Genomic DNA, 12,151 nt, shown 5'->3' on the forward strand with positions numbered 1-12,151 from the left:
CAAGAGCTATGGTCTCTGGGAAATAGCTGGGGATGCAAGCCCTGGAACAGAGGGAAGCAGTCAAGTCTTGAATAGTGGTGGGCATTGGCATAAAACAGGTGCAAGCACTGACTATTGAATATATATATATATGTATGTGTATATATATATATATATATATATACACACACACACACACATATATATGTTAGGACATAAATACAAATATTAAATGTAAATTTAGTATTTAAGTTTAAATCCAAAGTCTTAAGGGCTTTCCTACATCTGCAGCAAACAAATAGCCTGTTTCTTATATGTTTATTGCTTAAGTGAATACTGCAGCAGGCTGGGAATTCATTTGGTTTTGCAAATTTGATACATATTTACTTTTAATATTTTATCTATTTATTTTTCTCTGAACTGTTCAGTATGGAACATTTCATGCATCCAACAGAATTGAGTGATTCAGACACCCAGCCCAGTGGAGAATAAGTGTGGATTTTTAATATATTGAAGAATGACTTCTACAGTCTACACCCTGGCAGAAAATGGAATGTGGCCCTACATGGGATATTAGAATATGACTCAGAATCTCCTACCTTCAAAATTGATCATGGGGTAATGGATAAGAACAGTCCTGGGATCCCTGGGTGGCGCAGCGGTTTGGCGCCTGCCTTTGGCCTAGGGCGCGATCCTGGAGACCCGGGATCGAAATCCTATGTCGGGCTCCCGGTGCATGGAGCCTGCTTCTCCCTCTGCCTATGTCTCTGCCTCTCTCTCTCTCTCTCTCTCTCTCTCTGTGACTATCATAAATAAATAAAAAATTTAAAAAAAAGAACAGTCCTGGAAGTCCCAACTCTGCTAGCTGGGCAATCATAGGCACTTAACCATGATGGTCTCAATTTTCTGTAGAATGAGGATAATAGTTAATTTAAAGGGACCGCTGTGAGGAACAGCTGTGATAATGGATGTCACCTTTTTTCTCTGAGATTCATTTCTACCAAATGAAGGGGTTTGGATGAGATTATCTCTGAGCTGTAATTTCCTGAAATCTTGTTTATTCTAAATCGGTATTTCCCAAAGCATGTTTCACAAGAGGATTTTAGGTATGTGACAGAACATTCTTTAATAGTAGTGGTGGCAGACAAGGAGTAGGAGCTGAAAGGGCCAGCTCTGAGGCCTGCAGTCAGATTTGCTGGGCCTCACCAATCCCCAGCTGCCTGTCAAGACTCTACCCCACAACCCTCCATGATTATCAGAAGTTGGACGATGAATGGTTAGGTTTATGATAACCATTTGGAGGCCATCAGACATAGGAAGAAGAGGCAATAAACGTGTAATTCCGTAGCAACAACTAGGTCCCCATAGAGCTCCCCACTGAGATTCGGACATATAGATTCACCCAGCACACCAGTTTCCAGAGGAACCCTGAAGTAGATGCCTCAGCTGGAGAAGGGAGAGAGTTGAGGCTGGTACTGCATGTGGACCCCAGGCCCCTGAGACCCACTGTGGTGTAAAAACAGGCAGTAGCTTTCACACTTGTGGCTGATTCCTTGGGCTCAGAAACAGTGCGGAAGCAAGACTGTGACAGGAGTAACAGGCTGACATGTATGTGGTATGACGCCAATATAACCAGCAGTCCAAACACACTGGGTGCTCAGAGACCAATAAAATAAAATAAAATAAAATGGCAAAGAGTTATGCAAGGCCGACCAGCAGCCTTTCCCCACTGATGCCATCTGTCAGTCTTCTCATAAGAAAGTGACATCATAATGGAAGATCCAAGTGGAAGACAGGCCATTAGGCATGCTACCCTTCAAGATCCATATCACATAGTCTCTTTTGATTATAAAAAAATTCTTGAAAGAGAACATAAATTATTATTTGGAAGAGAATAAATGAATGGATGGGGACAGAAAATAAAAAAAAAAAGAACCCTAGCCCCTAGAGATAAAAGTATTCTGTGTCAGCAAAACTGCTTACATTCCCTCTGATGGGAAAGAGTCAGAGGGGCATTGGATGGTAAAACCATGTAGAAAAGAGAAGAATAAAGCATGTGAAAACAAAGAATGTCTGAAAATTGTGCTTAAAATTATATGTGGTGGCTGTAAAATGAACGAATGGATGGATTGAATGAATGGATGTGTTGAATTTGGTACAAAATGTCACTATCTTCCATTATTAAACATATATAAAGATGAGTTGACAGACAAAAATGTGAAAATGCTTAGTACAATCTAAAATACCATAAATAGGGGTACCTGGGTGGCTCAGTTAAGCATCTGCCTTCAGCTCGGGTCATGATCCCAGGGTCCTGGGATCAAATCTTGTGTCCAGCTCCCTGCTCAAAAGGGAGTTTGCTTCTCCCTCTGCCTCTGCTCCTCCCCCACCACTTATGCTTGGGTGTGCTCTCTCTCTTTCAAATAAATAAAATCTTTAAAAATAAAATAGAATAAAATACCATACTATAAAATACCATAAATATAGCTGTGCAACCAGGTCAGGAAACTGTCAAGGTTCCTAATGTATTATTTGGGGTAAAGCTAAGCTGATAAAAACAGAGACCGTAAATACCGTGGCTTAAAGCATATACAGTTGACCCTTGAATAACGTGGTGGTTAAGGGTGTCACCCCCCCACCCTGTGCAGTTAAAAATCTGCATAGAGTGCTCGCTTTGGCAGCACATGTACTAAAAAAAATCTGCATAGAGCTTTAACTCCCTCCAAACTTTACTACTAATAGCCTACTACCTATTGGAAGTCTTACCAATAAGTCAATTAGCACATTATTTGTATGTTATATGCATTGTGTTCCGTATTCTTACAATAAAGTAAGCCAGAAAAATAAAGTGTTATTAAGAAAATCATAAGGAAGAAAAAACACATTTACAGTACTGTACTGGATATATATATATTTTAAAAATCCTGCATATAAGTGAACCCATGCAGTTCAAACTGTTATTTTTTTAATTTTAATTTTTTTAGTTTTCCTTTTTTATTTAAATTCAATTTGCCAACATATAGTATAACACCCAGTGCTCATCCTGTCAAGTGCCCTCCTCAGTGCCTGTCACCCAGTCACCCCATCCCCCTGCCCTCCTCCCCTTCTGCAACCCTTTGTTTCCCAGAGTTAGGAGTCTCTCACGGTTTGTCTCCCTCTCTAGTTTTTCCCACTCAGTTCCCCTCCTTTCCTTTATAGTCCCTTTCACTATTTCTTATATTCCACGTATGAATGAAATCATATGATGGTTTTAATTTTTTTTAAAGATTTTATTTCTTTATTTGAGAGAGAGTGAGAGCGCACAAGCAGGCAGAGGGGCAGAGAAAGAGGGAGAAGCAGACTCCCCACTGAGTACAAGTGTGTTTCTTTCTCTATGGCAATCTTGAGGTGAGCAGCCCATGTCACTGAGGCAAATCTGTCAAACAGGAACCCAGATGTCTTGGTTGAAGCATCCCATCCCTTGGACCTAACAACCAAGTGTTGGTGATGCCTGCTGTCTTTCTCTTAAAGATGCCTTGTTTAGTCCATTACACTCAAGAAGAGTTTGGAGCAATTGTTAATTTCAACCCACCTTGGCCAGTATCTTTTTGAAAATAAAAGGCTTTTATATCATCATGTACTTTAATTGTATTTTCTTCAAAACATTGGAGCTGCAGCTTTAGATAATTGAAGAAATGAAAAATGTCTCCATGGAACCTAATTACCAAATTCAGGCTAAATGATTAATTTAATGATTACATCAGTCTTACTGTTTTTAAAAAAAAAAACAGACTTTATTCTTCAAATAAAATGTTAACACATTTTGACCAATAGAATAAAAACCACCAAGAGATAAATAATGCAACAAATCTTGTAAAAGCAATTAAGATTAAAATGCTCTTGTGCTAATAGAAAATTTTCATTATGTAAATTTTTCTCACTTACTTATGCAATATGTAGCTACAAATTTAAGTTATTCATGAAGCAAAGGGGATGCTTAAAAGGAATGGTACTCCTTTGGTACATATGTATGTGTATGTACACTGAACTCTGGTGTTTGGAAATAAATACAAATCATGTATAAAATTAAAAAGTAATTCCATTAATTTTGTTAGACATATTAATCAAACTTATTCAAAGTATCTAGTGAAAGAGTAAGTATAGCTAAAAATTAATTGATCTGGTGTATAGTATAAATTTTATTTATTTTTTTGCTAACATGAAGTAGTGCATACAAATATTTTCAAAGATGAAGTAAGTTCAAGACTGTAATTGGAATATTTTATATGCCTGGATTAAAATGTTTTAAATACCTTTTTGTGTAATACACACCAAATCTCAAAGAAGTCAGGTAAAAAATGACCACAGGTTTTGTCTGGTGAAATTTGAAAACTGTGGTTGTCTCCAAAAGCACTACAATAGTGGCCTGCGCTGTTTCAGTTGTTTGGTGGTGCTTTTCTAACCAGCAAACTAATACTAAGTATTATTCTTGAGAGTAGCTGAAAACAATTGCTTTTGCTTAAATACTCGATCAAAAAAAGCACCATTTAGATGGTTAATCTCTCTTACTGATGCTCTGATTTTCCTTTTTTCCCATGAAAATATCTTTCCATTTATTTCTTTTTAATTTTTCCCTATGTAACTAACTGTAGTACAAAATTAATTCAAAATGAATCATACACCTGAACATAATGGTTAAAATTACAAAAAGTCTAGGGATGCCCAGGTGGCTCAGTCAGTTAAGCATCTGCCTTTGGCTCAGGTCTTGATCTCAGGGTCCTGGGATTGAGCCCTGCCTCGGGCTCCCTGCTCAGTGGGCAAGTCTGCTTCTACCTCTGCCCCTCTCTCCCCTCACTTGTGCTCTCTCTCTCTCAGATAAATAAAATCTTCAAAAATTATGAAAATTCTAGGAGAAAACAGAAAAATTCTTAAAGACCCTATATTTAGCAAAGATTTCTTTAATAGGACACACACAAAAAATCCCAAACTAGAAGATAAAATAATAAACTGGATGTCATCAAAATTAAAATTTTGTTCTTCTAAAGACACTACTCCAAAAATTGAAACATGAGCCTCAGACTGCAGGGAGAACATTCTGATGGTCCAATTTTCCATCATCAATCTCCCTCATGAGTCATTCATTCTTTTGATAATAATTGGGGAGTGGAAAAGGTGAGGTCAGAAAAACTGGCATTACTGCCACCCCCAGTGCTTTATAATACACGTATCTGATTTCATAATGTCCTTACAAGGGCCAGTGTGTTCCATTCCTAACACCACAGTTCACCTTCAGCATAACAATAGGACCAGAAAAGATAGAAAGTTTCAGGGTTTGGGAGTATGGTACCTTGATTAAGCACCGTAATAAGGGATTCAAAAAATAGTTCAAATCATCCCTTTGTTCGGAGCCCTGGAGATTTTTATACCCACGGTCAGTGGACCTTAGATTTAGAATGGGTGAGGGGTGTGTTTTCTTTTGAGAAGTGGGAGAGGAGAAGGGTGGTTCTACAAGCAAAAGTGACAAAGGAGATCCTGTAATGTTAGGAAAGAGTATGTCTGGGAAATTGAAGATCCAGAAATGCATTAAAAGTGCCCATTTCGGGCAGTCCAGGTGGCTCAGCGGTTTAGCGCCGCCTTCAGCCCGGGGCCTGATCCTGGAGACCTGGGATCGAGTCCTACGTCAGGCTCCCTGCATGGAGCCTGCTTCTCCCCTGCCTCTCTCTCTCTCTCTCTCTCTCTCTCATGAATGGATAAAATCTTTTTAAAAAATATTCCCATTTCCACAAAGCCCTTGGACATCTTCACATGCATGGGTCTCCCTGCTAGAAAATCACTACACTGTCATTCATCAGTTTGGATCCTTTCCTGATCCTCTCCAGCCCAGCCATCAGCCTGATTATTTCCACCTGTTCTCCTTCCTGTGGCTGCTAGTCAATAATATTCAGATGCACAGGAGCACACAGAACTGTTCATTCAATGCTTACCACCTGCCCTGTGCCAGGTCCTGTGCTTAAGGATGCATGGGTAAGACAAGTCCCTACCCTTGGCCATCTCAGCTCACAGTACTACCCCAGGGCAGGGTACGAGACCCTGAAAGCTAAAGCAAGAATAAGCTCTGGAAGTAGAGAGTAAGGCTGTGAAGATGGAAGTAGTCTAGGGAAGGCCTCCCAAAGGAGGAGACAGGCCTGGAAGGATGATGGATTTACCCCCACCGGAGAAGAGCAAAGAACCTGTCCAGCATCTGAAACACTTGAATTGATTATGAGAAAGGATGGTGTTTTGGAACTAACAGTGCTCAGGAATGGGTACATATGAGGTGGTACATGGGAAGGGTAGCCAGAGAGAAGGCTGGTTCCTTAAGGGCACTCATTGACATTCATGCTTTGATTTCCTTGACTGGGTTCTCCACCTCCACTGATATCAAATATTCTGATTACAGTGGTTTAGGGTGGGGTCCAGGCATCAGTATGGTAGTTTTCATGAAGGAGGTTATTTTGATGAGGGCTGCTGTTCTTGGGTTTTTTTTTTTGGGGCATTGGTCACATTGGTAATTTTGAAGCTGTACACTTAAATGCTAACCATACCACCTCACTGTTCATACTGCATATTCAAAAAGTATTTTTCTCTTTACATTACACTTACATAGCTAATGCTTCTCCATCTCAGGTAGCTTGTCCCATAAGGACACATCGTGACTTTATCGGTATATTTGCTACTGTGGTTTCCCAGCCATGCAAAAGGATTTGCACGTGTGCTTGGTGGGCCCCCAGGCATTTCTTCCACCCATCTGCTTTACCCATCTGCACTGCTGTGGGGATAAATTCAGAAAGATTTTAAGGCCCTAGGGAATCCTTGGCTTCAGGTTCCCACTGACAGCTCACAACCATCTCCAGCTCCCAGTTGCGAAAGAATCATGGTCTGTCAGGTTCTAAAGTATCGAGTTATCAGTGATGCAAAAGAAAAACAGAACCGGTCTCCTCTGCTGATTTCACCTGAAACATGAAAATGCCCCAGACAGGACAGTATAATCACTGCCCAGGTTCCTGGGTATTTAAGAAAGCTCAAGAACACGTTGGGCACACTCAATGCCTTCTTGTCGATTAATGAAACTCATAGCCTGGCATTTCCAGGTCACCAACCAGACGGCTCTGGAGTTTGCCTGGCCATTCATATTTGTCCCATTTTACCTTCCCAGGTAGAGCCTCTCTAATTCTTTTAGACTTTTTTATTTTGCCCATCCTTTCTTTGACCTCTAAGCCACTGGCTTTCATCATTTTTTTCTTTCTTTCTTTTTTTTTTTTGATGATTTTGTTTTTAGTAGTCTCTACATACAATTTGGAGCTCAAACTCAGGACCCCAAGTTCAAAAGTCACATGCTCTACCAACTGAGCCAGCAAGGAACTCCTAATCCAGTGGTTTTCAATTAAGTGTTAATGTTGAATCTTGGATATTCTGCAATTTCCCATTTTTTGCTTTTCTTCTGTCCCTAGAACCTCCTAATTTCACACTACTTGAGTAATTTGCTGTTTTATCAAAGAAACAAACAAAAGCCTGATTATTCATTGTATTTACCTAAAAATCCAGAAAGAAACCTATTTATGAAACATGCTACCTCATATATGGTAGAAACTTCACTTCAAATCTTCCAAAATTTGAATTTTTCAAAAACATTCAGATGTTCAAGTCTTAACCCAGACCTTGACAGTCTGAGGTAAGGGTTTGATATGCACACGTTTCAAAACATTTCAAAAATACCTAATGTGCTTTCTGGTATGAGCTCCTAGGTAAAATTCCTAATCCATTTCATCTCCGTGTCCATTCGTCACTCACCTCTAACTGGGTCGACCTTAACTCCTCATCTCAAATTCACCCTCCACTCGACAAGCTTGTCTCTGATTGTTCAAGTAAGGTAAGAGAGTTTTAAGGTATGGTGGAAATTTTAGGTGATGAAGTTTGTTGTTAACCAAAGAAACTGGTTATTGTTTGGAATAATAAAAAACAGGAATTCTTTTCTTTTTCTTTTACAAATGAAGTTTAATTGATAATTCAGGTTCAGGAATAAAAATAACTTTTAAAATGAGAGTATAAACACGTTTACTAAGTGGTTTTCAGAGTTTACTTCTTTTCTTCATTTATTTGCATATAGTGATCTAATATCTTGCCTGAATATTGTAAAGAAATTAAGATTTTTAGGTAGATGAGCTACCTCTTCCCATCCTAAAACACCACAACTCCCCCTAGTAGCCTCAAAGGCAGAACGACTTTCTAGCTTTTTCCATGATGTTTGTGGCTGGAATATAGCACCTGCTTGAAATAAAACAGGGAGTCAGAGTTCACCTAGACATGACCCCAAAAGTGTTTGGCATTAAACCTACTCAGATATTTCAGGCATTTGCAAGCTACCATCTACTCAATAAAATGGAACACATTAAGTTAAAAAGGTTGAAGGTTCTAAATGGGCCAATGTAGCAAAAGCAGTTATGAATGGAAAATGTCATGTTTCTGTAGATGGAAGGCTATAAAAATCTGAGGAAACAGACTGTAGGTAATAAGCACATTACTGCCTTTTCTAGTCACACTTTAATGGCTGTTTGCAACTGTTTCTGTTTGTTTATAATTCCTTTCCCGATCAATAAGGGCTAAGATATAAAAAGAATTCCTGCTTTATTCTCCTCAAGCTGTCAACAAGATGGAAGAACAGAGGGGACCGTTGCAGCATAAGGCAGCATGAGCAGAAAAATGAACGAACACTGACAAGAACAAGATGATGCTGGGAGCACATAGTGTGTCCTCTGTGACGAGGCTTCAGATGTGGATGGAGCCAGACTCAGACTTGTCAGGATGCACCATCCAGTCAGTGATGAACACACACCAAGTGCTAGCAAAAACATCTAATAATTCCTACTTCACAGAATGAATTCACCCAAAGATATATAAAGGTTCTTCAAGGAAAGAACTTACCTCTCCCCTGTTGAGAATTAAGCCTTTCCTACCGTTTTCTACAAACTCCTTCTTCTTACCAGGTCATAAAACCATAAAGGCATAAAAAAAGTCCTACCTGGAAAGCCAGAAGGGTCCCAGTTTCTGACTTGTCCCCTCTTAGGAACTGCTACTACAGACATTTGTTTATGTCATAACAGAGCATTTCTATAAGGAGAACCTGTGCTAACAAGCTCTAGAAAAAGCACAGAAACTTGGAATCAGCAGATAATCCTAAAAACATGCATTTTATCCAGTGCTTTTCTCTTCCTCTCTGGCAATTAAACTGACTTTTGTATTTCCTGAGGAGTTCCCTACTCTGGAGAATAAGTAAGGCATTGAAACCCACTGACTACATAATCCTAAATCATGAAGAGCTGACTAACATCTTTACTTAAAAAGTTTTTGGGACAAAGGATCTTTGGGGTAGTTTGTTTTTATTCCCTGGACAATATGAAATTCAAATAGACCTAATCTTTGGATAAGCAAGAAAGTAAAACACTAATATCCCAAATATAATCCATTAGGGATAATCTCATAAACATTAAATATGAAGAATATTTTTTAAAGTATCAAACGTTTAACTAATGTGTGATTTTTTTTTTCCTAATCTTGAATCTTGGATAAAAATCCAGAAAGAAACCTATTTATGAAACACACTACCTCATATATGGTAGAAACTTCACTTCAGCCATATCACATGGCTGGCAACTACTGAGCTGCAAACTATTTTTTTCTCTCTCTTAACTTAATAAAGCTTGTCAAAGGTTCCAGGAAACCAACTGTGACTTCAGCTTTTATTGCGTTCTGATGGGATCAGTGATTACAGAGCCCGAGCATCACAGATCGCTTTCCCCGTACAGGGCAGAGGAGAACGCGGTGTAATCCAGGGCTCCGGGCACACTGCCCGGGCCTGAGTAGGCGGGCATCCTCTTGATGCAGTACTGGGCCTGATCTGGGGGCAGCTCTCGACGCAGCTCCTCTGCCAGGATGTATGGCTAGGGAAAAAACACACAAGTGTTTGTAAGATCAATCGCAGAAAACACTGGAAGATAAACAGTTTTAATACTTACACACAGCTTGCATTTGTTTAATTTAAATAAAGGATTAAAGGCAGGGGTCAAGTGGGCATGGTAACTGACAACTGACATCAGGCTGTATTTCACTGCTAAGAGTGTATCTAGGGCAGCCCAGGTGGCTCAGCGGTTTAGTGCCGCCGCCTTCAGCTAGGGCCTCATCCTGGAGACCCAGGATCGAGTCCCATGTCAGACTACCTGCATGGAGCCTGTTTCTCCCTCTGCCTGTATCTCTCTCTCTCTCTCTCTCTCTCTCTCTCTGTGTCTCCATGAATAAATAAATAAAATCTTAAAAAAAAAAAAGTGTATCTACAAGGTGATTTGTTTTGTGGCCAGCACAAAATTTAATATGCTTCATAAAGGCAGAGGGAGGACTATCATCTCAAACTGAGCCATAACGCAGGTGAAAAATACTATGGCCTAAGATTCATACTGGAAAGATAAAGGGATAGTTGGTTTGTATCATTTGCTGATGAGAATATAGGGACAGTTAACATGACCAACGTTTTCTCTTTTTTTAATGTATATGTGTTTTTAGAAAATGGAGTCATTTTCCTACTCAGTTTATTAAAAAGCTAATTTTGTCACTGTAGAAAACCTCTTTGTAAAGCAGAATAAAATTGATATTTAATGTTGGGATGCATATAGTTTTTTTAAATGTCAAGCGTCCAACAGGAAACAGGATAATTCTGGTAAAACAGACTGGCTGACAAGAGTCAAAATAAATAAACAGCAAATATGCTTAACTTGTAGCAGGGTTTTTTTAGGGGGTAGGGGGGATGAGTGGGTTAGATGAGCTTTGGCTGATTACCTCCTACATCAGATGGGCTCTCTTCCTCTACCCCTATCCTCATGATACAGGATTTTTAAAATTCTAAATCAAACATTTATGGTTTTCAGGATAGTGTATCTTGTCTGATGTTGTAAGATATTAAGCATGTTTCTGTTGATACTTTAACACACTAAATTCCCCTTCTCTCTCGGCCAGAACACTGAGTAAAAGAATCATATTCCACACTGAATTTATACGTACTAAGATGTCGCTATTGTTTGGGGAATGAGACTCAAAAATTCCGAACTTGCAGTTAAATGTAATGCAAAGCCTGCCCATATTTTAAATGGGTGAATGGCTATATTTAGCTTTGTTTCCATGGCTGGCCACAAAGACAAGGTCCTTAAGAAAAGGTCCCTGGTTCCACAGTATCTGAATTGTGCAGTTCCTTCTTTCTGAGTCCTATCTCCTGAACGTAAAGTTTAACCAGTAAAACACATCAAAAAAACTCCACAAAATATGCACTGGGTTCCTTCTGCCCAATTCCCTGGGAGGCCCCCACACAAGTGCTGGGAACAGAGTGTGTATTCTTTGTTCTGTGTGGGCCATTGTCAGGTTGACTTGCTTTTTCAATGCTGATGTGGTACAAAATACGCCAGTATCAAAACGGTTTTTACTTTGGCAATACTGTTTTTTGTTTTACTAGAAAAACACCATGAGCTACCACAAAAGCAGAGGGAAATCTGTCAGTGCAGACCTTATCAGAAGCCAGGATCCGGAAGGAGGCAATGACCTGCTCTGCCGTGTCTGTGTCAGCTGTCTCCCTCGTCATGAAGTCGATGAAGGACTGGAAGGTGACAGTGCCCTGTCCGTTGGGATCCACTAGGGTCATGATGCGTGCAAATTCAGCTTCGCCCTGGGGCAAGGTTGGAAGAAAACATGCACTTCATAACAGGACACAATCCTCAACAGTGCCATTCTCCTGCTTTTAACTCCTGACCTGTGAATTCCTTATGAAATAAAAACTTAAATATTCCCTGCATTTCCTTTCTGTCTTTTTAATAGAGCCCGCAGAGGGGCAACTTAGGTTTACTGACATCAGATGATGGTACAAGTTGCTGTAGCATCAAGCCAGAAGCTCCCAAACATATGAATTCTTTCTTCTCTCTGATGCATTAGCCTTCAGGCCTTAACATACTTTTGGGAGAGGAATGCAGAGAAAATGAAAGAGATGGGCCTTTTTTTCAGACTATAACCCACAAGAGTAACATTGCTAAGTAGAAAGCGGCAGTGCAGAACACGGCTCTCCCAATTTTTTTGTTAAGGGTCCAAAAAGAATCAAAGCAACTCATGTTCAAAATATAGA

The 12,151-nt window shown here is 39.7% G+C and overlaps 1 protein-coding gene and 1 long non-coding RNA gene across 3 annotated transcripts in view; one reads left to right on the forward strand and one right to left on the reverse strand.

Annotated features, from left to right (window-relative positions):
- Positions 1 to 2,239: 2,239 nt before the first annotated feature.
- LOC140631755 (uncharacterized) lies at positions 2,240 to 11,827 on the forward strand. The gene is made up of 2 exons (XR_012029278.1): positions 2,240 to 7,867; positions 11,492 to 11,827. It is a non-coding gene; the product is annotated as an uncharacterized lncRNA (long non-coding RNA).
- ACTN2 (actinin alpha 2) overlaps positions 9,721 to 12,151 on the reverse strand; it is a 66,755-nt gene continuing 64,324 nt past the window's right edge. For both annotated transcript variants that reach the window (XM_072822982.1, XM_072822983.1), the window contains exons 20-21: positions 11,543 to 11,701; positions 9,721 to 9,935 (exon numbers count right to left, since the gene is read on the reverse strand). In XM_072822982.1, the coding sequence (XP_072679083.1) occupies positions 9,777 to 9,935; positions 11,543 to 11,701 (318 nt within the window). In that variant the 3' untranslated portion in view covers positions 9,721 to 9,776. The remainder of the gene's footprint in view (positions 9,936 to 11,542; positions 11,702 to 12,151) is intronic.

The sequence above is a fragment of the Canis lupus genome, chromosome 4, assembly GCF_048164855.1.
Source record: "Canis lupus baileyi chromosome 4, mCanLup2.hap1, whole genome shotgun sequence".
NCBI lineage: Eukaryota > Metazoa > Chordata > Mammalia > Carnivora > Canidae > Canis > Canis lupus.